Below are 24,175 nucleotides of genomic sequence, written 5' to 3' on the forward strand. Positions count from 1 at the left end.
AAATTTACGATGGTCGAGAAAAAAGTTCCTTTCAACGAAATTTACGATTTATGGATTTTACGAATTATTATCCATCGATTTTTTTAATGGTTGAAAGCAAACGTGCTATAGAATGCACGGTATCGATCGATGCTTCCCGAAAGCTCGACTCGTTTCCTCCTTCTTCCCATAATACCATAAATTCTATAATACCTGCGATACTATAAATTCTGGCAAATCTATGATATACCACAAATTCTCAAATAAATCCATCGAGCGGTAGCCAGTGTGCACGAAACAATGTTGCGAACAATGAAATTTTGATATTCAGCGTGTTTCTGTTATTCGTCCAAATATCGTAAGATGGAATTTGCCAGCTTTGCCAAATAAAATAAAATCTGTTTTCACGTTTGCAAACTCGTCGTTCCTCTTTTCTCTCTCTCTCTCTCTCTCTTCGGGTGTACCGTAGCTTAAAAGTTTAGTCTAATTTCGTAGAATCGTTTAATACGAAATTCTAGGAAATATTAGAAAGTGTTAAGTAACGTATCTGATTGGGTTACGTGGCGATTTTCATCGCTTTCTATTCGTTCTCGTCGAAAATCGCAGTCACTCCCCATGCATTATTTATTTTTCGGCTAGATGCCAGATAGAATCCAGAGAAACTGACTCGCTCCAATAAACTCGAACCGTACGGAATGTTGGTAAAAAAAAAAAGGAAGAATAAAAAAGCCCCCTAAAAAAAAAGGAGAGAAAAAAGAACGAAACTTCTGGAAACGTTTGCAAACACGAATCTGCTTTGTTACAGATATTTTTTTCTCCTGTTTCTGGCACCGTTGTACGCGTCATTGGTGAAACAAAAGCGAGAAATTATAGCGTTCTGTTCCTACGAGAATTCTCATTTTCGTTCGTTTCGCGAATCTGAAAATATCTTGACGCATTTTTCGTAGAAATATTGCGGAATGACGTTGAACGGATCCATACAGAAGAAAATTACAATTTATTAGATTATTACGAAATACGTTGGAGAAATAAGTAACGTAACGCAGATCGAAAGAATACGAAGCGTTCAAGCGACTGTTTCGTATGTTACGATCTAATATAATCAGCCAGGCACCTCTTACAGGAAATAGAATTACGTATTGTCCTATAACAAGACGCTTTCTCTTCGCGTTGCAACGCGTGTGCAATATTTTGCTGCATTCCGGTCTCCTTTTGCCGTGAAAAACGAAATTGTGAAAATCGACCGCGAACCACCGCCGCTTTATCTTGCAATCTGATTAATGTCAGAGGCTTGGGCAAGCGAAACGCGCGTTGGAACCATCCTATCTGCATTTTGTCCAATTTGCATATTGTCGCGCCTACAACGTGCTGCGGCTTTGTGTTAATTTATTTCATAAATGTCACACGGATAGCGGAAGGAAAACGTTGGAACAAAAACGTTGAGAAACGTGAAAATTATAACGTATAAAAGGTCGAACAATTCCGATTCTCGAAATAATTTTCCTAAGAAAGCTTCAACGGGAGAAGGTAACTTTCGGGTCACAGACTTTCGGTTCTAAAAAGACGTGCACGGGTTTGGAAGTATAATATAAAGGGCGCGGCAAGCGTTCCTTTCGCAGTGTCTGATCCTTTAAACGCAAGAAGCTGACTTTTACCACAAAGAAAGCCTATTTGTTCCGTGCCAAGTAAGTACGCTGTGCCGGAAGGTTATCATAAATTGTAGACAATTTTCTTCTAGTCTGCAATCGGTTCTCTTATTACGGCCTCGGGTAACAGAAATAAACGAAGGGGAAGGAAAAAGACATGGCTGGAAAGTGAGAGCGTTGGGAGATTGGACGGAAAGAAGAAAAACAGAGGAAATCAGAGCAGATTGGGAGAAAACGGGGCGGAAGAAGAAATCGAGAACGGGGCGTTAAAGGAAAATTGTCTGTAAATTGCGCTACCATCCAGTACACGCATTTCCATAATATCGTACGCGTGTTTGTTGTAGAAAATTACATAGATTCAGGCTGATTCATCTACCAATATTACGAAACGGTATAATTTATCTCCATCTTATTTTTACGAAAGAAGTTAAACATCAACCAAGTGAATCGGCGGCGTTGTTTCAAAATTTACTCAACGTTACGTTCTTCGTTTCATTTATGAATTCACGCGAAATAAATAAATAGGTAATTTTCTCGGTGCTACTGTTTCGACAGATCACGCGAATGAAAGTTACGTGCATACGACGTATCTGCTTGCGCTGTTCGCTGGTAACAGCGTGTTCCCTTTACACGGAATTAAGATAATATAATAGAATACAGCACGTAATAGAGGTAACGATACAACAAGCCGAAGCCGTAGCTAATAATCTGTGTTTAACGACTTCATTAGCGAATACAATGGATTGTAATTAATAACGCTAATGAAATGTTCGCAGTAATTCATTGCAATCACCGTTTGATTTCGTCTTATTATCGTGCCGCTCCAAATTAACGGCGAACACACAGATTCGTTCTCTATGGCGTAAATTGCAGTTGGAGCACACGATTCATTAAAACGCGTCATGCTGCCGTGCGGAACTTTTCCTTTCATCGGAGCAGGTATGTCGCCGCAGTTATTCACACGTAATAATCACACCGTTTGTGATTTAACACGCGCAAATACTCTAGAAATTACAGAACTAACAAAATGATCGTGTAACAGATTTTTTAACTCGCAAAGTTGTCACGATCACGTATAATCGTGCTTTCGTTCCAATGATAATCGAAATTAAGATCGACAGAGACATTTGCGTTTCGTGTTAAACCATCTCGTATTTCCACGATCGAGGGATTAAGCTAGAGATGCAAATCGACGAAGGTTGTTGACCCTTTCCGTAAGTTACGCTATTGTGTAGCGTAGACTATCCGATTAAATATTTTATTCGTAGCAAAACCGTCTGGAAAGTGCATGTGTACTGACCGATCGATGTTACCGCAGAATGTCGACGTCGCTCTCTCGAGCACGTTGTTCGCAAACATTGTAATTTCGGCGTGTCATTCGCAGAACACCGATCGATTATCGCGTTTGTTAAATTTCAGTTTTCCTATTTACTGACGGCCGTATCTCGATCATAAAACAATTAATTAATATGTACGTGATCGACGTCTCTGCGATATTTTCTTTTATCGTGAACCCACGTGGAACTTTAAAAGCACTCCGGCCGTACGACCAGCCGTAGACGATTTTATTTCGGTCAGAATGAAAAACCAGATGATACGCCCACCGTCATAAATTATGGACTTCGTGCGAGGGAAAACCACGTGTACGTTCGATCGTGACAATTTCCAGCGTTTGTGATTTATGATCGAACTTGATAACCAAACGCGAAACGCTATCCCAACTATTATAGACAGCTCGTTGTCAGTTACGATGTCATTTTTCAATTTTTTAATTTTACGAGGGGAATTTTTTAATTTTACCAGAAAAGGATACTTATATATTAAACTGATTTAAAATTATACTGAAATTCTCAGGTATTTTTCTCAACTATTTCTCGCGTATAATACAAATATCCCCTTTTATCTACAAAATAGCGCTTGAACTTTTCAACTTTATCCATTCGTTACGAAGCTATCTTATCATTCGAAGTTCAAGACTATCAGTTTTTCGCTCTGTTCGCTTCATACTTTGGCCGCTTTTTTTACAAACTTTTTCGTTTTCAACTTTCTCCTTATACGACCGGTAAAAAGATCGCGCTTTTATAATTTCCTCGAACAATTTTTTCGAATATTTTCAATGTCCGATCCACCACAAAAATCGATCATTTTCTATCATCCTCCCTTCCCAATTAAAAGTCGTATTTTGCTCGAACGACTCCTGTTCGCCGAATGCGGTATCTCGCCTAATCGATTCAATAATTTTCGAAAAATCGTTTAAGGGTAGCCCATGTAATCCCACGTTACCTTTTCCGCTCTAGTCCATTTTTGCCAACGGCATTCGACGTTGGTCTCGAGTCTTACATCCATTAACCTTATCGGCGTCGAACTCGCCGTTCGGCTTTAACCTTGTAATTCCATAATCCTATCGACTGTAACTCGATTGGAAGCGGCGGTGCCCTCGGTCCGGAATTAATCGGGACCATGGACGACGATGTTGCTCGGATCTTAAGGGTCAGTTCAGCACCGAAACAGGAAAGTAATTTACGTGCTCGCGACTCCGCGTTGCTCGACGCGCAAAACAACGTCCCCTCGCGTTTCTCGCCACCGATTGTGTCAAGGATATCCTGTTGCTTTTCAACCTTCTCTCTAATCTCGCTGCTTAGCGTCGTATGCTCGAAGCTGACACCTTGATCTCGTTCGTTCCGATCTTTGACAGCGTTAAGCGGCACGCGAATCTTTCTTCAACGCGATTACCTGTCTAGTTAATTTGCGAAAAGAGACCAATGCGTCGATTGCTACGAAGAATTATTGGCGATCGATGTGAAATTTATTTTACGAGGTGCAATGAAAACAACTGAAACGTAGAGTATATGCGCTTTGTGCTTTACGTTTCTCGGAATCGAAATAAATTTCACGTCTTTCACGAAACTCGTAATAAAAAAGTTATGGAGCAGCAGCGATCTTGATCTTTGGTCAATTTTAACGTTTATATTCGTATTTACACGAATAATCAATGACTCGTTCAATTTATAGAACGAGATATACGATAGTCATAAAAGAAGCGAATACGAACAATATTTATACTTCGCGTGGATCAATAAATTTTCATCCATGCTCGTGCATACCAATGCCAGTGAATCATGCAAAATTCAACGTGCAAGCGTTAATTTCACATTATCAGAAAAACGCTTATCTATCGCGTGTGTTGATAACTTACGAGGGGCGTGCAGCTGATTACATTTACTGGGAATTCTTACTCCGACAAATTGAACCGGTTGGTCCAACTCGTTTCGGAATAAATTATGATATTCCATAAGGTATTTAAAAAGGTACTCAACAAACATATTAAATTCCCTACGAGATATTAATATTCCATTTGCAATTTTATTAAGAGTAAAAATATACGGATCATTGTGTGAAATCACTCGAGATTGGTCAACTGTCGACGAAGTTCGATAAATTCTAGTTTCGTGGGGAAACCGTGGAACTACGTACATGTTCGTATTTTAACCTGATTAAAAGTTGTGGCATCAAACCGGTATTATAATCTTCCTATTTATTAGGTTAGGAGTAACGTTGTTAGAGATAATCCTCTATTTGTAAATACAGGTAATTAATTATCTTCTTCTTATCTCATTCATAGTAATAACGCCGATCCATTACGATTTTATCGTAGTTCCGCTAAATACAAGGAAAAACATCGCCTCGTGATAAATATTTCCGTAAACGGCGGAGAATTATCAGAAGAATTTGATGTATTTTTCAAAGTGTAAATAGGGTTTGCTTAAATGTTTTAACAATTGTTAACGCGTCAAGCAGTAACGAATATCCTTCTTTTGTTGGTTAACACGTCGATAAAAAGAGAGCGTATCTACAGCAAACGATAAAGCCAGAAATTCATCCTTCTAACTAATGGAATTTCTTCTCGGTCACTTCATCTTCTCGGATGATTCATTTACCTTTCAGACAACTTAGGAGAGAATTATTAAGCGCAAGTTATCAGCGAATGCAAACGCTATTTTTAACACTATGAGAAGAAGTTTAGCGATCCGTTCGATTTTTCAAGATTCCTTAAATAGACGCAACCCTCTCTCGACCCTTAATTGCTAAAGTTCTGGAATAGAACTCTAGTTCTAGAATAATAAAATATTAGATTGCCCTTGGAAACTCTAAAAGCAGAACTACGTGGAAATTATTTTAATCGAGTAGATGCTGGTTTAAAGTGTCTACATGATTAAAGTTTTGCTCAAAGGGAAAGGGAAGGCAGGTGGTACTTCGGTACTTTATATCAATATTAACGCGACAAGAACTTCTCGCATAATCTCCCTTTCAATACGCTGTACCGGTCTTCGAAGATTACGATTAAATAACGAAGTGAAACCGTTAAATAGCCGAGCGAAATAATTAATGGAGCGAAACGAGTGGCGCGATAAACGGCTGCAAGGTATTGTCGAGGCTGCCAACAAAAATCCCACGGGGCTCGAAATGTATTCATCCGATAGGAAATCCGTCCAAGTTTGCAGCGAAATCGATCGAACGGATTCGTTTTCCAACGTAACGGTGGTTGCACTGTCTGACTGTGGAAGATTGGATTTACAAGATTTATCAACACGTTCTCTTCGTCGAACATCCTTCGCGAGAAAGTTGTACAGTAAAGTACGCGTCTCTATCGTAATCCCCATAACATAGCAACGCTAACAACGAACGTCAATCCTTCCGTATCATTGTACTATCGGTTATTAATCTATATATTTGTGTATTTAATTAACCTTCGACAGATTACTAATTTATCGTCTAGAGGTTTACGCATACATGTACAAACAGGTTTTTCTGATCTTATATCGAGACTTTATACATCGAAAGCCATTCTTCTGTAAATATTAGTGGCAAACTAAACCGGCAACGAAACCCTACTTCAATAAATCGGTCAGTAGTATGTTAATGATCGTTCGTTTAGAATAATTAGGTTTGATTTACACGAATGCAGTAATCGAGAGTGATGCGGCAAATATAAGCTTGCGTGTCGTTTTGCTTGCGTGAATACGATGATTGTAAAGGATAAAGGAAATACGAGGAGCGAGCGTAGCTGAGCAAATCTGCGTTATAATAACTTGCAGTAGAATTCTAGCTTTATCGTGGATAAAGCTTTTTCCTGCAGATTCTTCTTACAAATTTAATAATCCTACTTCAAGAATAGGAAGAAAAAGAATTAAAATTTACTAGCAAGTTGGACGAACGAGCATAGTTAGGGAGACGAAGAAATGGAAATTTAAGCGGCTTTCGAATAAAATTATTATAGCTGATGTATTTATGACGATCTTTTATTAATTAAAACAACAAGCAGATAGCATGTGCGGACGATTTAATGGCCTTTCAATATTATTCGGCTGAAATAATATTTTATTTTATCCTCTTGATTCAAGCAGTTGAAATAAATATCGAAATAAAAATATGTATATAAAAGTGCCGCAAAAATGAGAAAACATGCGATAAAGAACGTTATTGTCGACGGATTATGGAAAATATTCCAGTTCCAACGACTTCTTGGAATGTCGTTTTCAATGTTCAACAAATATTTATCATGGTGCTAAATTGTTGTTTATTCATTTTCTGTAAATGAGCGAATAATTTATCATTGTTTTAAAAGACTAATTTTGTCAACAAGTTTCAAGGTTTATGACTCATTTGCTCGACCAGTGCTTTTAAGAAGGTTTATATAATTCAATCGAACAATCTCAAGAAAATGTCAAAGGAATTTGAAAAATATTTCCATGTAATTCCTGTGTAATTCCTATATACGTATTTATTAAAATATTCCAATTTATTATCTATTAGCATGTACGAGAATATATTTCGTAGCACTTTTAAATCAAATTTAATTATCAACGTGCAAATTATTTGATTATTCTATTAAAGTAAAGTTAATGAATGAATTATGATAATGGGGTAACAAAGAGTCAATTTAAAGAGAGATTGCCTTCATGTACACATAATTACTCGATGAATTACATTAAAAGTGTAATATCCAAGCGTGTAAAAAACCATAATGTTCCACGATAATTGTGTATGAAAACAGCATTTTATAAATTTCTACAAGTTTATTTTATCCATCGCTCTTGGTTTAACCGGAGTTAATAAATTAAGCGAATTTTGTGTTATTCGAGAAACAAAGATATTTATGAAATCGGTGGTGCGTGTCGTAACATACTGTGGAATAATTTGAAAATCCTAACGAGGATTACGACTCTATCGTTCTTAACATCGTATCTTGTATTATGCAGAATTAACTGCTATCAAACTTCACTTTACCACAAACTATGTGTAATATCTACTTCTATATCGAATAAAACCACAAAACCCGTTTCGATACGAATAGAAATCCGTTTTTTCGATACATTGATTCGATATGTATCAAAGAAACTTCTCTGGTACGTGTATTGCAACCCGTCTGTGTAAAAAAAAGAAAAAAAAAAGAAAAAATACAAAACAAAAATATCATCGCAGCGCGGTTACAATCGACACTGATATTTCGTATTTAATAACGCCAATATGACACCGTGAAAGCGTGAAATCTACTTCAGATTGCGGAGTACAGTGTGGCAATAGAGTGGTTACATAAACGGGTATTGAATAAAATCTTGAAATGCATAAATAGAAATTTCAAATGACATTGAAAGTAAGATAACGTAGATTATTTGTCAGTTAAGTTTTAATAATGGTAAAAGGAAACGAGAATAAAACTTGAGATTCCATCAATCTCAAAATAACGAAATAGATAGCTATTTGAGCGTTCGTTATTTCTTCGAAGACTCGTTGTAAGTTTTGAAAGACGAAGACGAGGATTGATTATTCAAAACGACGAACTTTATCTTCTATTGGCAATCGACGGAATGTTCAGCGTATTGGATTTATAAATTGGAAATTCGTAGATTTCAATTCACCATTCACTTTTAAAGATATTCTTATTAGTTTTCGATTAAAAATATTCTCTATATAAATATAACGCTTCTCGAGTATGCATCGTTTACATTGGAAAGATCGAAAATATTTGCTCGTCTAGAATTTGTTTTTTTAAAAATAATTTTTATTACAAAAACATGCGATCGCGTTGAAAGATACTGGGTACTGTCAAAGAACATTACCAGATACAATTTTCTGTTCATTATACTGCTTTATCTGACAGCGACTTTCATGCAAAATTGGATAACAGAACTGCTTTCCATTATTTTCCTTTCATATTCAAGAACAGCAGTATCTTATATCCACGACAATAATTTATTACGATAATGGTAAAGTTCACGGCAGACCAGACATTTCGCAAATATTAAAAAGAAACGAAAAAATATGCTTTTTTAAAAAGATATCGTTAGTGGCACAAGAATATTATACGTATTATGCTTTGGTACAGAAGCGCATATTGTTACGGCACACACGAAACAGAAAACAAAAAATGATTCTTTTACACCGGTCATTCTTATTCTTATTCTTTAATTGTCATTAAAGTTGCACGCATAGGGACGGCATTTATGCAAGTAATTCACGTTTTCAGCAACAATAAAATGCACCGGTACATAGAGAGCACCGTGGAATACGAAACAAGGGGCACAGTACAAAGCAACGTGGCTTTTGTTTCCATCGTTCGAAATTTACGTGGTGTATCATGGCCAGAGAACAGCCTACATTATAAGTTATAATACAGCCGGCTAGATCTCGTTTCATGGAACCCTTACACGTATGGAAGCCTTTTTCTCGTGCATTCACAGGGGTCTCAGGTTTGAAAACGACTTCAAGCCACTTTATGTGAATCAACGCGGAATCGTTTTTTAAGCGTCACAATGGCCACAGCCGCTTCACCGTCGTTAAACACGGTGGCTTCGCGTGAAACCATTTTTTAAGGATATTTTAAACAAACATTGTACTTTCGAATTCATTTCTAGCTTTTAATGAAAGGCGGATTTTAACAACAGATTAATCTACTTTTAGCAGAAGAGTTGGATAAAGTTTGTTTTTCTAATAAACGCAAGGTTTTAAAAAAGAACCGGAAAATTGTGGAATCCAACCGATGATTCCGGTCGAGTTGCTAGTATATCGTTATAGTAGTTGTTACGTTATGGATGGAACGATAAATACGTCTGGACGGCCAATTAAGAGAAAACAAGGTAGAGACCTTAAAACATGAAAAAAAAAGTAGAAAATACTAAAGAAAGAAAGGAAAAACATCGTATCTAAATTAGGTAAAATACACCGCGACATTCGCCCAGCAATGTTTTCCCCTGTGACGATACGCTCCGTTCCGTATACATATTTCTAGATCCTAGTTCCACGCCTGTAATTTTACGCGAGCGACATTGTGTCGTGAACTTTCGTTCACGTCAATTTTCCGCTGCGGAAAAGCAGAGCCGAGGCATGAAATATGCATCGCGACGGTAACATTTCTTTATGAGAACGTACCATCGATCTGTACGTATAAGTTCGGTTTGCACGTATGACGATGTCGTTTGTTGTGCAACAGCTACGGCATTATGAAAGCCATAGCGAACTAAGGGTCTCTTGCACAAATAAATCAATATTATCGACGAATGTTATTTCAGGAGGCTGTAATTCCATAAGAATATAGAACCTCGTAATTTTTCTTAAACTCAGCCACGCGTTTTTTAAGAAATTCCACGAGGACGAGGCAAGTTAACGCAATTCCGTTTCGTTTCCTCAATTTTTCAGCTATTTGGAGCAAATAAAAACTCGCAATAATTGTTGTCTCTAGAAGTTGGGTCTAAAGATATGAAATAATCTAGCAAACGGAATAAAAGAATTATTAGAAGCACGAAGCAACGCGTTAACAGCCAAAACATGGCTGTCGTTCTAATTTCTCTGATGTTGGCCACTCTTCGTCTAACAGCAACGAAAAATTGTACGATGCCTGAACCAATTTTTTCTTATAAAATACAGAAGAACGGCGAAAAGCAAACAACCGACTGTTTATCGTAATCAAATCAAATCGAGGCGAAGAGTGCGCGATCCATGCTGCTCGAGCTTGCAGAGAAAGGATTTTATGTAAGTTAATAAGCGCTGATTATTACGGTAATTAGTTCATTGCTACGGAAACACAATTTTCGGGCTCATCCTTCGTAACGAGGCGAATCGTGTATACCGTAGTGAACCGTGGTGCAGAGATTTTCCTGTTTCGTTAGATACACGTGCGTGCACATCCGGAAAAGCGCATCCTCCTACGTACTTTCGCGTCGAAGCACCAAACCGTGGCATAACGACGATTCGCATCGGTAATTTGTTTCGTTCATTAACCCTTAATTCGTGATTTATCCAAATACGGATGATCGCGTAACTATTAAAATACAGCGACGATGTTCTTTCACCTATTTCGTTGTTATTCTCATTATGTGTCTTCAAGGTCATATGCACCTTGTAAGGTTATTAGCGACCGTGGTGAGAATGCTAATCGTAAGTAGGACAGAACGTATCTATAATGAGTAGTAACCAATATCTTTAAAAAATCCTTCGGAAAGTATCCTTCGAAAAATCTAGAGCTGTTATGTTGTTTCTATTTTAAGAAAATAAGTATCGACTATAGCATTTGTACAAAGAAAGAAGTAATTTCAGTTAAACAGTTTGCCTTCAATCACTGTAATTATCGAAACGATTTTTAGCTCCTAGTTATAAACATCCTCCGAGTACTCGCGACTGATAATAAAAAAAAGATTAAATATCATTAAAGGATAGTAGTATTTTCAATACCTTTAACAGGTTAAGAGAGGTAAAAAGTCATCGTTGTAATTCTATCACACCTGTAATTCTAATTTTTCCCTGTTAATAATAAATCACGGCAAGTATAGTCAACGAAAATGTTTAATTTGTTTTGCAAATTACTCGAATTGCTATTCCTTTATAGCTTGCGGGCCAGAATCAATTTCTCACTGGCAGAGGATTGCAATCCCTTTAATCAAATACAATCTATCCGATTTGCTCCAATTCGATTTACGGACAAATCAAACGTACGTTTATATTTTTGTCGCCACTTGCAATATTTCAACGAATGATTTTGACGATCGCTCCTCGATTTTCTAGGAATACCTTTGCATTTGTATCTGATAAATTTGTCACGATATAACTTTTGGAACGGTTACAGTGTTTTTTTCCACGCTGTTCCAGAGAGTTTCTGGTTCCACTATTTTTATAACTTTGTTTGCGCTGTAATCTGTACCTGCGCCCGTCCTCTATACTCGTTTCAAAAACCTGTATGTCAAGCGCGCGTGAAATATGTTCGTCGATAATTCTTTCTTCGTCGATTATTTACATTTTTCAAGGATGTAAAATAATTTCTTTTTTTCTCTCTCTGTCACCTTTGTCATCAATCATCAAAGAACGACGCGATGATAACACGGTGAATCGTACGCGTGTTTCAAAATTACACGTTAAGAGTACCGCGAGCAAAAGAAAGTTTGGTCATGAAAGAATACATTTAGTGTGTGAAAATTTATTTCCTTATAATGAAAATTGCACGACAGAGAGTGATTAAATTACGTCCGTGACGTGGCACGTAATTAATAAACGGGACGCATAAAAATATGCTTTTACTTTATTTAAGTAGCTGTCCCTAGCAGAAGGTGGGACTCATTAATTTTTTGTTGCACCTCCCTTTATCTTTTGTTACTTCTAAAAACTAATTTCCGCGATTATTTGAATTTTTCAAAAGTCAAGCAGAAAGAATGTATTATAAAATGTATATATATAATATATTTCATAATAATTAATATAGCATACATGTATATTGTGTATATTATAAGTTTGGTGATTAAACTTACCAAGAAGGCTTAAGAGAACACTCTCCAGAGATTTACTCATGCTCGCACACAAAGGCACTACACATCACACATACAGCAGCAATAGAACATTCCAGTGATTGCCGATAATTATATCGGAATCCATACGGTTCACTGTAAACTTTTAGAAAAGAATGCACTGTGGAGTTTTGGTTATGCGAGCACTGTTTAATCGAAGTTCCGTATTATTCGAGTCGCTTTGAACTTTACCATGACTCCATTTTTTCCGAAAGTAACATAAGTTAATATAAGGAATACGAAAGTGTATGTAGCGAGGTATTGTCAAGGCAATCAAACGTTCAATCAATCAAATAGTTAATCAAACTTAAATACATATACAAACGACCAGAATGTTTTTTACAATTTTGTTGCACGATTTATTAACAGCCATGGATCCTTCCGTACTATTCGAGTTTTCGATTATTCGAGATATGTTCGGCCCATATCAATCGTTCGATAATTGAGACACCGCTGTAATCGATTGTATTCGAGAATTAAGAACATTTAACAAAGGAGATAAACAAGAAAGAAAAACTTTGGTAATAATCGATATGGAAGTTTCTATTTAGTATATTGGATCTTACACGGCCTATTAAATTACGATCTATTAATCGCAATATGTATACATAATTCAGAAAGTACTATTATCCTTAACAGTGGCATCACGGGCTCGCGATCGGCAAGCGACCGCTCGACGCGTCGTTGCGCATGCGCGAACGCATACCTACGCAGGAATCCGTGGCACTGATTGGTAGACGGCGCGACACTCCGAAACAGCAAGGGTACGTGCACGACTCGCGTAGTCAGTCTCGCGCCGAGCGTCTTATAGTGCGCATTGTCGAACTTTAATATCGTCCGCGCTTCGAACCAGTGAATTTGAAAACTTCCGCCAACTACGAAACCAACTACGATACTAACGTGTGCACATGACAGACGACCAGTGACGGTTCTTGCGTGGGGCAGACGAAAGTCAACAGATCGTTAATTCGTTTGCATCCAACAAGCACAGACGTTTCGAAGGTTAGCTTATTATCTGTTTTTACGAAGGAATTGTGACAAAAGCCTCATTGTGCAATCTAACCCAAATCGCGGGCATTGTTTTTTTTCGGTCAGCAGCGTGTTGATTATCGATGTCTCTCGGTTTTCACGTTGCGTCGACCTCTGTCTATGGATTTCGGGTATGCGTCACGATTGTTTCTTATTATTTCAGGAATGTTTACTATGATCTTTCTCTCTCTCTCTCTTTCTCTCTCTCTTTCTCTCTCTCTGATATACCGAGAATTTTCGAAAAGTGTTTCTTTCGATTATTTCCGAATTCTTTACCGATGACGACTTTTATTCGGTTCATAGAATCGTAGAAACATTTTAAAGATGTACTTTCTTTAATTTTCATCTGTTGCATTTGTTTGAGAATAGTTTGGTGGTTGCCACAAGTATATTGCCACAGTATATCGGCTAGTTCAGAAACTTACTATTATGTTTACAGAAGTAACGAAGGTAGTGATGTTATGATTGCCATAGCGTAATTACCACTATATGTCAATAATAATATTGCCGTACCGATGTATGCGATAGTGTATCACAATATTGTAGTAACAAGTCATATTCTGTGTATCATGTTGTAATAGTAGTAATTATTATATATATACATAAATATCTACTGGTTACATATAATTCTTGTGCACGAAAATAAAGTAATATTACAATGATATAATAGCCTTTTTAGAACATTTTAAGCGTCGTATCGATATCGAAGTTTACATAGCAAGTTTCTAACAATTCTTTTCAATTTTCTCTTTCTAATGAAAAAAAATTCTTCGCGCTATTAGTCGCTATTTTCTCATCAACGAGACTTTTTCTCTTTTTTAGCTACTTATATCTGTACTTGTTAGTCTGAAATCCAACGTTTGGCTATGTACTCGAACAAGTGTATGATTAACAATCAGCCGTGCAATTCTGTTTCATTCAGTCGATAATTACGATGAATTTCGATATTTAAACCGCTTGTCCGTCGATCTGTTATCGACGTTTCCCTGCTTGTGAATCTAGGCGTAAGAGTATCGATTTCTATATGATCTCGTTCGATGAACACGCGTATCGAGGAAAGAAACGCTTGCCTCGATACCATGCTGTAGTTATCGAAGTAAGAAATTCACAGATTTAAATGATCGAGCAACAAGTTCCCTCGACAGAAAACTTTCCTCCTCGACAAGCGTTCACTCGGTAATCGCTGACTAATAATGTTGAACAAAGAAAGAAACTGCTATGACAATGGCGTGCGAAGGATATATACTATCGGTTAAGTATTCGATATCGATCACGATCGATTCTCGCCAGTCGTAAGAAATAATCGATCGATCGGATTGAAAATTTCGACCGATTAATGGTTGAGGTTGTTTGGTATATTAGAAAGGATTCGGTAAACCGATAAGCAACCTTGACCAATATCAGTATACGTAATAAACTGCTTCAGCTAATTACCAAATAGCTCTAAATGTTTCTTGGAAGCAGAATTTTTCGGTAAATAAGTAACGTTTGTTATGGTTCGTAACGATGCAAAGAAATATTTTTCTGTAAACTTTCCTGTATTTCATTGTAATTGAAAAAGTTCGCGGTTAGGTGTAATTACGTGTCAGTAAAACAGATATATCGTCTTTTTATTAACATAGTTCGTTAAAAAATATGAATGTTCTCTTCCACGATTTTCCTCGCTATGATTATTTTCTCCATAATTTTCATATTCCGCATCGGTTCACGCTTAACCTTGCGAGTATTATACCTTCTTTGTCTTCTGTAACTACGTTGGTCGTCGGTTGTGTGCCATACCGTTGGATGCAAATGAATTAAAGAGACGGGATGATTTCGTAGATCGGGAGCGGAAGAACATTAGGAGGAGAGACAACGTAAATGGCGAGAGAACGCGTCGCCATGGGTACCGTGTGTTGTGGCTCGCGGGTGTAGTGCGAACCCCGTAATCGAAGGGAAGAGACAAAACTGAGGGACAGAGATCACGTGATAGAGGAAGAAAGGCGAAAGAGTGAAAGGCACGGGAGAAAAAGAAGGAAGATATAGAACGCGTGGACAAGCGTGACCGGCCAAGACTTCGAAAGGCTACTCTCTCGTGGCCGTCACGTCGAGGAGAGGGCAGCGAGAGCCGGGCAGAGAAAGAGGGAGAATAATGCGGACTCGTTGCTTCCGCCTTCATCAGCAGCACGTTCAGATCTGCTCGTAGTAAGTACAGAAAAATCAGTATCCTTCGCGTATCTGACAATGCGTCCTTGAGGCTACCGATCTTTATGCAAATTCCAATTTTTATGACCATGATCAAACAAATGACACGACCAGACTGTAGATGGCTATTTTACAATGGCTACAAAAAGTATTAGGTCGTCCGGAAAGTTTCTTTCCTTTTGTAAGGTAATGATGGATGCACAACATTTTCCGTTTTATATTATTTTATCGAATCACTTATGATTCATTTCGCTCTATCAAAATAAAGATCACAACGTTCGACGGATTAGGTTTCATGTTTGTATACAGATGCGTCGTTGTGAAAGAAGGGTCAGTGAAAGGACGACACTTTTCGGACAACCTAACACTCGCACACCATTGTACTTACTGTAATATTTTCATACAGTCAGTCTCACTAATACTCGGACGCTTTCTTAAACTATAGAATAACGTTTTCTAGAATTGGATCGAACAACGAGCCTTTTTTTGAGAAATTAGGAGAATTAATCTATCAGATGACGCGTAAAGAAACTTTGGAAACGTTGCAATTGGTCGGAATGACGAAAAATGAAATTTTATTTCTTCTAACTGCTCTTCGATCCAAATCTACTAAAGAGAAAATTGCGAAAAGTAAATTTCAACGACATTGCAAATTCCTCTCGAATACTCGATTCACAGTTTATTATACGCATGCAAACAACGTGAATACAGTATCGGTAAACAGAGTGATTTAAGTTTAAGGGTCTCGTTAGACTCGCTTCGCCGAGTCCCGACCAGGTATCTAAGAAACCGTTCGACTTGGTCTCTGTATATATCGAGTCGAAATGCTTCCTTGGACGAAATAAAAGTTAAAAAATAAAGGTGCGAACCACGAGAGCAATTAACCACAAAGTTAACCGCGAGTATCTGTGGTGAAAAGAGAACTGGATGCATGTAAATGATCCCGATATATTCAAGGATGTTTCCAGTTGGTTCTAGTCGGTCAATAGAAAGTACAATACAGGCCGTGACAATTTGCTATAAACCGTTACGACACGAGTCTTTCTATCTGCATATCTTCTTTGTGATCGATAGGTCGTATTAATGCTAGAGCTCGTAGAACTCCATAGTGTCTCTAGAGTGTCTTTTCGCATTTCATTTTTTATTTCTTTGGTACAAGTTTATACTTTAGTTGTTGGTAGTTGTAGCGTTGAAATATGCGAGGTGTTCAACTTGTAGCAGTACTTTAATCGAGAATAGTACGAAGGTACGATAGTATTCTCTGTATAATTTCTAGCGTCTTAGCCTGAGTAGTGAATTTATGTGAGCAACGAAAGAGATCAAAGTTCCCCTATATTTTTTTTTATTTTATACACAATTCTCGATGCGTTATTTTTGTTAGTCTGGGTATTCCGACGGAATTTAAAGTGAATCTGTGGCGTTGTCACGGAATAATGTCCAATTTTCAGATTTAAAGGACTGTGAAAAGGCAGCTAAAAGGCGAAGAATCCTCTTTATTGAAATTCTGTATGAAGAGAGTCGTCAAATTAACGTAATTGGATTATTTCAAGTTCATGCCTTGAATGGCGCGTTAGGAAAACGTGAAAAACGAGGCTTTATCAAAGCAGCAATTTTCTTTGATGAAACTCGACCTGCTCCGCTCGAGTGCCACGTACGAGAGGAAAAGAAAATATAAAAAGTCTTTTATAGAGTTGCTACTTCTAAAGAAGAATTTTGATTCTAAATTACTGCGTCTCTAAACGTCTCGTTTATTTAATTAATATAGGGGCGCAAAATATAGAAAGAAACGTTTAAATTACTTGTAACGTCTGTATTACGACGAGCGTGTTTATTTTAATCGTACGATTTTTTTTTTTAAATTAATTTACATTCTAAAAATTATTTCAAGATACTTCTAATCTCGGAATTAAAGCGATCGTTACTGGTTCTGCCACGGGCATTTCGTGAAACGTTTTGTAGCGTTTTCTCTCAGTTCGCATTCAAGGGTAATGTGATTAAGGCGATCCAGGACTTTAGCGACCTTTTAATTTTTCAAGAAATGAAACTCCCGCGAATCCTTAGGATATAATTGAAATTTTAGAGTCACAAATTTCATTATGAAACGTTAATCTGAAGGCGAGTTGGCTTAATTAAGCCAGTAGCATTCTACAGATAGCGAGCCACAAGTTTCCGACACTTTGTCACGATATTTTATTCGAGAGACCTTTGTCTCATTCCATCTATTTTCGAAAAATTGTCGCAACGCGCGCCTAAAATTCTTAGTTTTATAAAACATTGCAACAAGATAACTTTACATTTGTGTCGAACTTTATTCGAATATTACGCCGATATTCGGAGGAATGGACCAAATGGATTTGGAATATTTGTTTCGATTCCAATCACGTGTATCTGAACTTCAATTCTCGTGCAACGAAAACATAGAATACATGGAATTATCGAAGGATCGCGTTCGTTTTGCATAGATAGTCTGTGTTCATCGTGGAGTTGCATGTGAACGATCGGACATGGATTGGCGAGCGTGTAAATGACGTTAGAAAGTTGCGAAAGAAGCAGCTGACTCATCCGCTTTTTCTCATCGTTGCGGAACGATTCCGTGGCCGTACACGTATGTATACATTATATATGCAACACTCAATGAGAAAATATAGGGGAAGTTTATCGTGTTAGCAACTGTATCGAAAGCGATAGCGTGGTCAAAAGTTTCGACCGTGTTTTAAACTCTTAGCGATCGTCGTAAACGCGGAGATTAATAGTATGGCGATTAAACGTCGTTAACATGTGATGATCTTATCGTGGGTGGGTTGTTTCAGCTAGAAGCTTTATGCAGGGTGTTGTTTCGTGATGGATTGAGTAGAAATACTTGCAAAAAAGTGCGAGCTTACGTGTGAGCATATTACGAGCGAAGAATGAATTTATAATATTTTAATGGAATTTTAATGGAATTTTAATGGAATTAAAATATTATAAATTGCGGAGTTTCCTGAAATTTCTAGGAATATTCCTTCGAGGTTTCGATATTATACTAATGGAGATTTTGTTGGACTATATTTATTGTTAAATCATAAATAATTGGACTTGCCCCTCGCGAATAATGTAAATATTATATAATAATATAAAATATCCTTCTCCAAAATCTGCATTTACATCGATAATATTTTCGAAAAGTAGCATTATGCGAATGTTGTAACTGTTAAGTAGTTAAACGTAGATTTGCATATTTAAACCAAAGAATTTCCAGCAGAAATTTTAATATAATCCAATAGATTCGTATTTATCTTTCCGATTTTTTCTTAATATTTGTTGAATATTTCCAAGCTTTTGAAGTTCTGTATCTTCGTCATCGTCGAAATCCTTCTTCTAACCTTCGTTTATCGTTATCAGATAGAATGGTTTTATCACTGATACAAAAGTGTCAGCTGTTTAATCCATGAAATTATTCTCTCCTCGCTTTCTGCACAAATGTAACGAAAATCGAACTCGAATAATTTACGCTTCTGTTTATTATATTATATGAATCGTATCTGATAGGCAAAAACTGTTTTTACGCCTTTTATTATCCTCGTTATAATTTCTGTTACTTACTTCCTTAATTCTAAACCTAATAGCATCGTAAAATCGAATCTTTACGTTTACTTGTAACGCTTTTACGAGTGATATTAGCAGCTAAGCATTTGTCGGAATGTTTTATTAACTGGTATTGCCTGTACAAACAATCAATCGCGATAACGACAAGGAAGAAAAGGAATACCTGCTTGATAAGCTCTGTTCGATTCTGATTCATACGCACGTGGTAGCATATAAATTGCTCGATAATAAACGACATATCGAGTTAAGATAAATTATTGCACTATAAAATATAGATTGCGAACTGTAAATTACAATCCTAAATTACTCTCTCTCTCTCGTTTATAAACATTTTTGAACGTGTATCATCAAAGGTATTAATCGTTTTAATTCTATAACTATGAGGGTACGAATATGTATTATAGAATACAGATAATAATGCAGTAATATAATTTAATATTTTTTGTGTTATAAATAGCGTAGTATAGTATTTTGTATTGCTTGCAATATACTCGAATATTGTTCGTTCGAGGACCATTCGAGATTTAAGTCGTAGAGATTGTCATATTAATTCTTGTCTCGGATGCTGCTCGTGGTATTCGTCGACCGGACCGAAAAGTTACGGTATCTGGATATGTGTTGGTGCATATACATAGCAGGAAAGTTAAATTTATGCAGTTACACACGGAAAGTCCCGTTTTAATCTCTGCTGATAAATATCTTCGGCTTAGTCCAGCGAATACAAGATTTCGACTCGCCAGCAACGTTTACTTCTTTCTCCTGCTTGGTCCTTTGCGATCCTTCAGTATGTGTGTGCATATATTCCAGCGTATGGATCTAAAAGCAAAATGGTATTTGTAGGAAGTGCATGAAAAATGCAGTTGGTAGTTGGAATATTGGATTCCTATAATTCGTAGTTTTCGAGCAACTGTGTTTGTCATAGCGCGGATGTTTACTCATTTATCGGAAATTTAAAATTTTTATTCGGGCAAGCATAGTGCAACGTATTTTCTATTTTTTGAAAACCATAATCTTCAAGTAACATCAAGCTTTTACGTTATTTTTAGAAATACTTCTTAGCGTAGGCGCAATGACCGATTAAAGATTCATTAAGTCGATGTGTTTGAGAAAATCCTGTGGTTATAAAAGAAGCAGGGACGCGTCATTTCGAAGCAATGTATGGAATGCATTCTACGTCGTCCTTCGCGATCCTTTTGTTCAATTTCTCCATTATATCCTAGCCATAAAATTATTCTATAACGAACATAACTACCACTGCACATTGCACCTTGTAGTAAATAAAAAGACAATTCAGAAAACTAGCGATAAACGTACAAAGTATTTTGTAGATTTGAAAAAAGTATATACATTCCACGAATCGTTTGTTTTATCGATTACCTTGTCTCTATTCCATTTATTAGTTAATATCGCTTGATCGTTATTCCAATAATAACGACTCTTTTAATAGCAAACAGCATATAAATCCAAGTATCAACATGATACAATAAAATAATATTTTCCTGTTCTAATGTGATATAAACGTAGTATATTCTCAGTGGGTTTCTAGTAGCAGACTCTCCCATGCCATAATTCAACTTGTCTGGGGATAACAACAAATTAGAAAAATTACCGTCTGGCTTGTACGTGGTCTTCTTTTCTCCTCGACGATGTCCCTTCTCTTTCATTCTTTTCCCTCGCTGGTGCCGCCGGCTGGTGCGTGTTTCCGCCGTATTTTCTCTGACATACCTCTGCGTACACACGCTCCCACGTCACGCGTGACACTCTCAATGACCCACGCAACGCACGAGGCCCGTACTATCATAATGTTTCATTTCTGATCCTGTAAGTTACTCGGTTCTCTCCTGATCGTTGATTCGCCACGATAGTCGAAAGTCGTCGCATCGAACGAAACCCGTTAACCCATTAAACCGTGCAACACGCACCAGTTAACCAGTCGCTTAGATTACTTATCTCTGGAAGATAATTTTTTGAAAAGCTTCTTTACATAGGAATCCACTTTATTTCTTATTTTTAAAGAAAGATTATTTGCCAGAACTTGGAAAAGATTCCACGGTTGAAAGAAGCCTCACCTACTGGTCGTATAATTAAATATTTTGAGAACGGTCTCGCTGCTGAGCGGCAGTTAAAGATAGTCGACGCACTCTGAATCATCGTACCATTAATTCTCATGTTTTTCTTCCGTATCGCGAAGAAACACAGGTTAAAATTGTCTCTTTTCATTCTCCAGTTATTCGATTTCCTTTATCAGCCAGTGCCGTGACATCGGCACCGCTATACTTAATTTGTTTACTACATAGTAATTCGTTTCACTTAACTCCAATTAAACCTTGTACAACGTATAGATACGTCTACAAGACATCGTCGCGCACATTCTGTTCCGGTCAAACTCGATTTCGAATCTATCAAAGTTAGCAAGTGTTTCGGATTTGTACTTGGTAGTAAGCACCGGACGTGTGCCACCGCAAGTCAAATGATTTAATCAATTTCAGAATTGGAATCCCCGACGAACACGACTTGCTAGTGCGAACAATCCATCGTTGTAACCGGCGAGGTTTCCCATATCTGCTCGCCGTGCCTCTAGAACCGTGGAAATCTCAATTTCACGGTGGAACTCGCACGTGTCTGATTATACAGGGTGTTTATTGCACGCGTATTCGATGAATTCTCATATCCGATTCAGGACTATGCTAATAATGATAATAACGATCACTAGTCGTATTCGCAAAAGTCTGTTCCAACAAATCTCCGCCGACAAGACAATACCAACGTCGATTTCGCAACTGATATGGTACATATACCGTGGAAAATAGCAAATTGCGGTGCGTCGAGCACATTCAAACGCGACACGATAAAATCATTGGCCCGTCCCTCCCTTTGGCCTACTCGTATCGTTTCGATGAATAGCACCATCTTGGCGGACAAAGAGCAACGGGTAGTTGCGACTTGTGTAAGAGCATTAAATGTCAGGTCAAGAGACTGGCTCGCTTGGCCGGATTACGGTTTCAGTCCTTCTACGTATACTTTATTTCACCGCAGACGCTTTAGCGCACCTAGATCTTTGCCATTCTCTGCCGTATTGCCGTTGCTTGCGCCCAACAATTCCGTACTGTCTCCCATTTAATTGAATTCTGTAGCCGTAGACTGGTACACGTCGGTATTTTCGTACAATCCAGCTTCGAAATGGTTTCAACTTCTCCGTAGAGTTTGTCAACTGGGATTGAAACGCGAGATTCCAACCATCGAATTTGCCTTTAGCGTTTAGCAACTATACGAACGGCAAGTTTGAAGAGACGTTGAAACAATCGAAGAGTCGATTATTGTTTCCTTTGTTGCATTCGAAAATCTCCATACACATCGATACGCTCTGTCGTCGATTGCTTTAGACGAGATGTCTTGACAGTCTCTGCGAGATCTCTCTCAATCTCCGAAGATCTCGTGGAAGATCTGCAGTATAATTAGTGGTAGATAATAGCAGAGTAGAAGACCAACTTTGCCAGTGTTCCGAGATTCGCTAAAATATTTCTCCGTTTTCACGGATTCGCTGTGCTTCTAATTATTCCCAGGGGAGCGCTTATTCGCGAAATCTCGTGATTACCAAGGTTCTAGAACAAACAATCGCCCGGGGATTGTCTCTTTGGTTCGCATTTAACATTGCACGGTGTTACAATAGCGCGCAAACAAACACATAACAAACCACGGCGCACCCAGCTCTGACATTTTCCATCGAACACCCGCCGTGTAATCTCGCGCGTGTATTCCTTACTGTTTCTCAGGATCGTAGGTTCCGTTGCTTAACATTTTCATCCATTAAATGTTATCCGTGCGATTTTACGACCGGCGAACACAGTTGCGCAAATAGCAGCGAAATAAAGTTATAATCTCGCGACTCCAGTGAATGAACGTGTACTACCATTGCGATTTTCATTGGTATCCGCTTCATCGTTCTATTTTTCGCTGTTTCAATGAGAAAAAAGATACGATCGGTGTGAAAAATATTTGTATAGCGCTTAACTGTATCAAAACTATCGTAGTACGTAGTTTGGTAACGAAATTTTAACAAATAAAGTTTGCATGTCTCCGGAATAACGTTCAAAAAAAGAAAAACGCGATATCTATTCCTGTCGTGGAAATATCAATAAATATCTAGCAAATGGTAAAAATATATGCGTAATAAGTATAATAAGTACAGTTACCGCTTCATTGGATAAAATGACACAGATATTTTCTAAACAGAGATTTTCTCTCTTAGATATTAGGTAAGTTTTATTAATTTTTTACACAGGATTTAGATTACCATGACAATATCAGAATTTCGAGTTTACAGACCATTGGAATCATTTTTTCATATTGTTTAAATCAGTATCTTTCGCGTTACGTAACGTTCACAGTTTATACGACAGAGAATTAAGAATTAAGAGAACCATTATCCTCTTTATATTTAAGAGTCTATGTTCCATATATAGTATAGTCATTGTTATATCAAAAGCAATCAACGAAGTTGATTTCACCCTTCTTGCACTGGATTCACTTCCGAGAAGCGAGTCGCGATTTCTCGATACGTAATGCCCGGATGCTCGATTCATCGGTGTCTTGAAGCTTACGAGATTCAACAACGAACTGAGGTGCAAACGTCACAACGGCCATGATGATAAGATAAGACCAACCGCGTCACAAAGCTGTTCAACACGTTCGCAGCTGATAGGATTTTTATCGTATGTTAACAAGTAATTCTTTCAAATTTTCTCAATGCTAATATGAAAGCATTCTGCATTCGCAATTTTCCAATTGTCAACTCGTCGATACGCGTATCCGATTTTTCATTTGCACCAATCTCTGCTTACCTTGATACGACAAATGGAATTAGCAAGTTTGCTCAACGTGACTTTCGTTCGAACAGTCAGCTGTACTATATCCATGTTA

At 37.5% G+C, this 24,175-nt stretch overlaps 2 protein-coding genes across 6 annotated transcripts in view; one reads left to right on the plus strand and one right to left on the minus strand.

The window, feature by feature from the left end:
• LOC117154886 (uncharacterized) overlaps positions 1-12,476 on the minus strand; it is a 46,025-nt gene extending 33,549 nt beyond the window's left edge. Inside the window, exon 1 of the mRNA XM_076622774.1 lies at positions 12,422-12,476. Within this exon, the coding sequence (XP_076478889.1) occupies positions 12,422-12,461 (40 nt within the window). The 5' untranslated portion in view covers positions 12,462-12,476. The remainder of the gene's footprint in view (positions 1-12,421) is intronic.
• A 744-nt stretch (positions 12,477-13,220) lies between these two features.
• LOC117154870 (uncharacterized) overlaps positions 13,221-24,175 on the plus strand; it is a 50,745-nt gene continuing 39,790 nt past the window's right edge. For 2 of the 5 annotated variants that reach the window (XM_076622770.1, XM_033330243.2), the window contains exons 1-2: positions 13,222-13,459; positions 15,308-15,670. The gene's annotated coding sequence lies outside the window, so the exon portion shown is untranslated. The other 3 variants (XM_033330246.2, XM_076622771.1, XM_076622772.1) reach the window with 3 other exon arrangements.

Source organism: Bombus vancouverensis, chromosome 11, assembly GCF_051014615.1.
Source record: "Bombus vancouverensis nearcticus chromosome 11, iyBomVanc1_principal, whole genome shotgun sequence".
Classification (NCBI taxonomy): domain Eukaryota; kingdom Metazoa; phylum Arthropoda; class Insecta; order Hymenoptera; family Apidae; genus Bombus; species Bombus vancouverensis.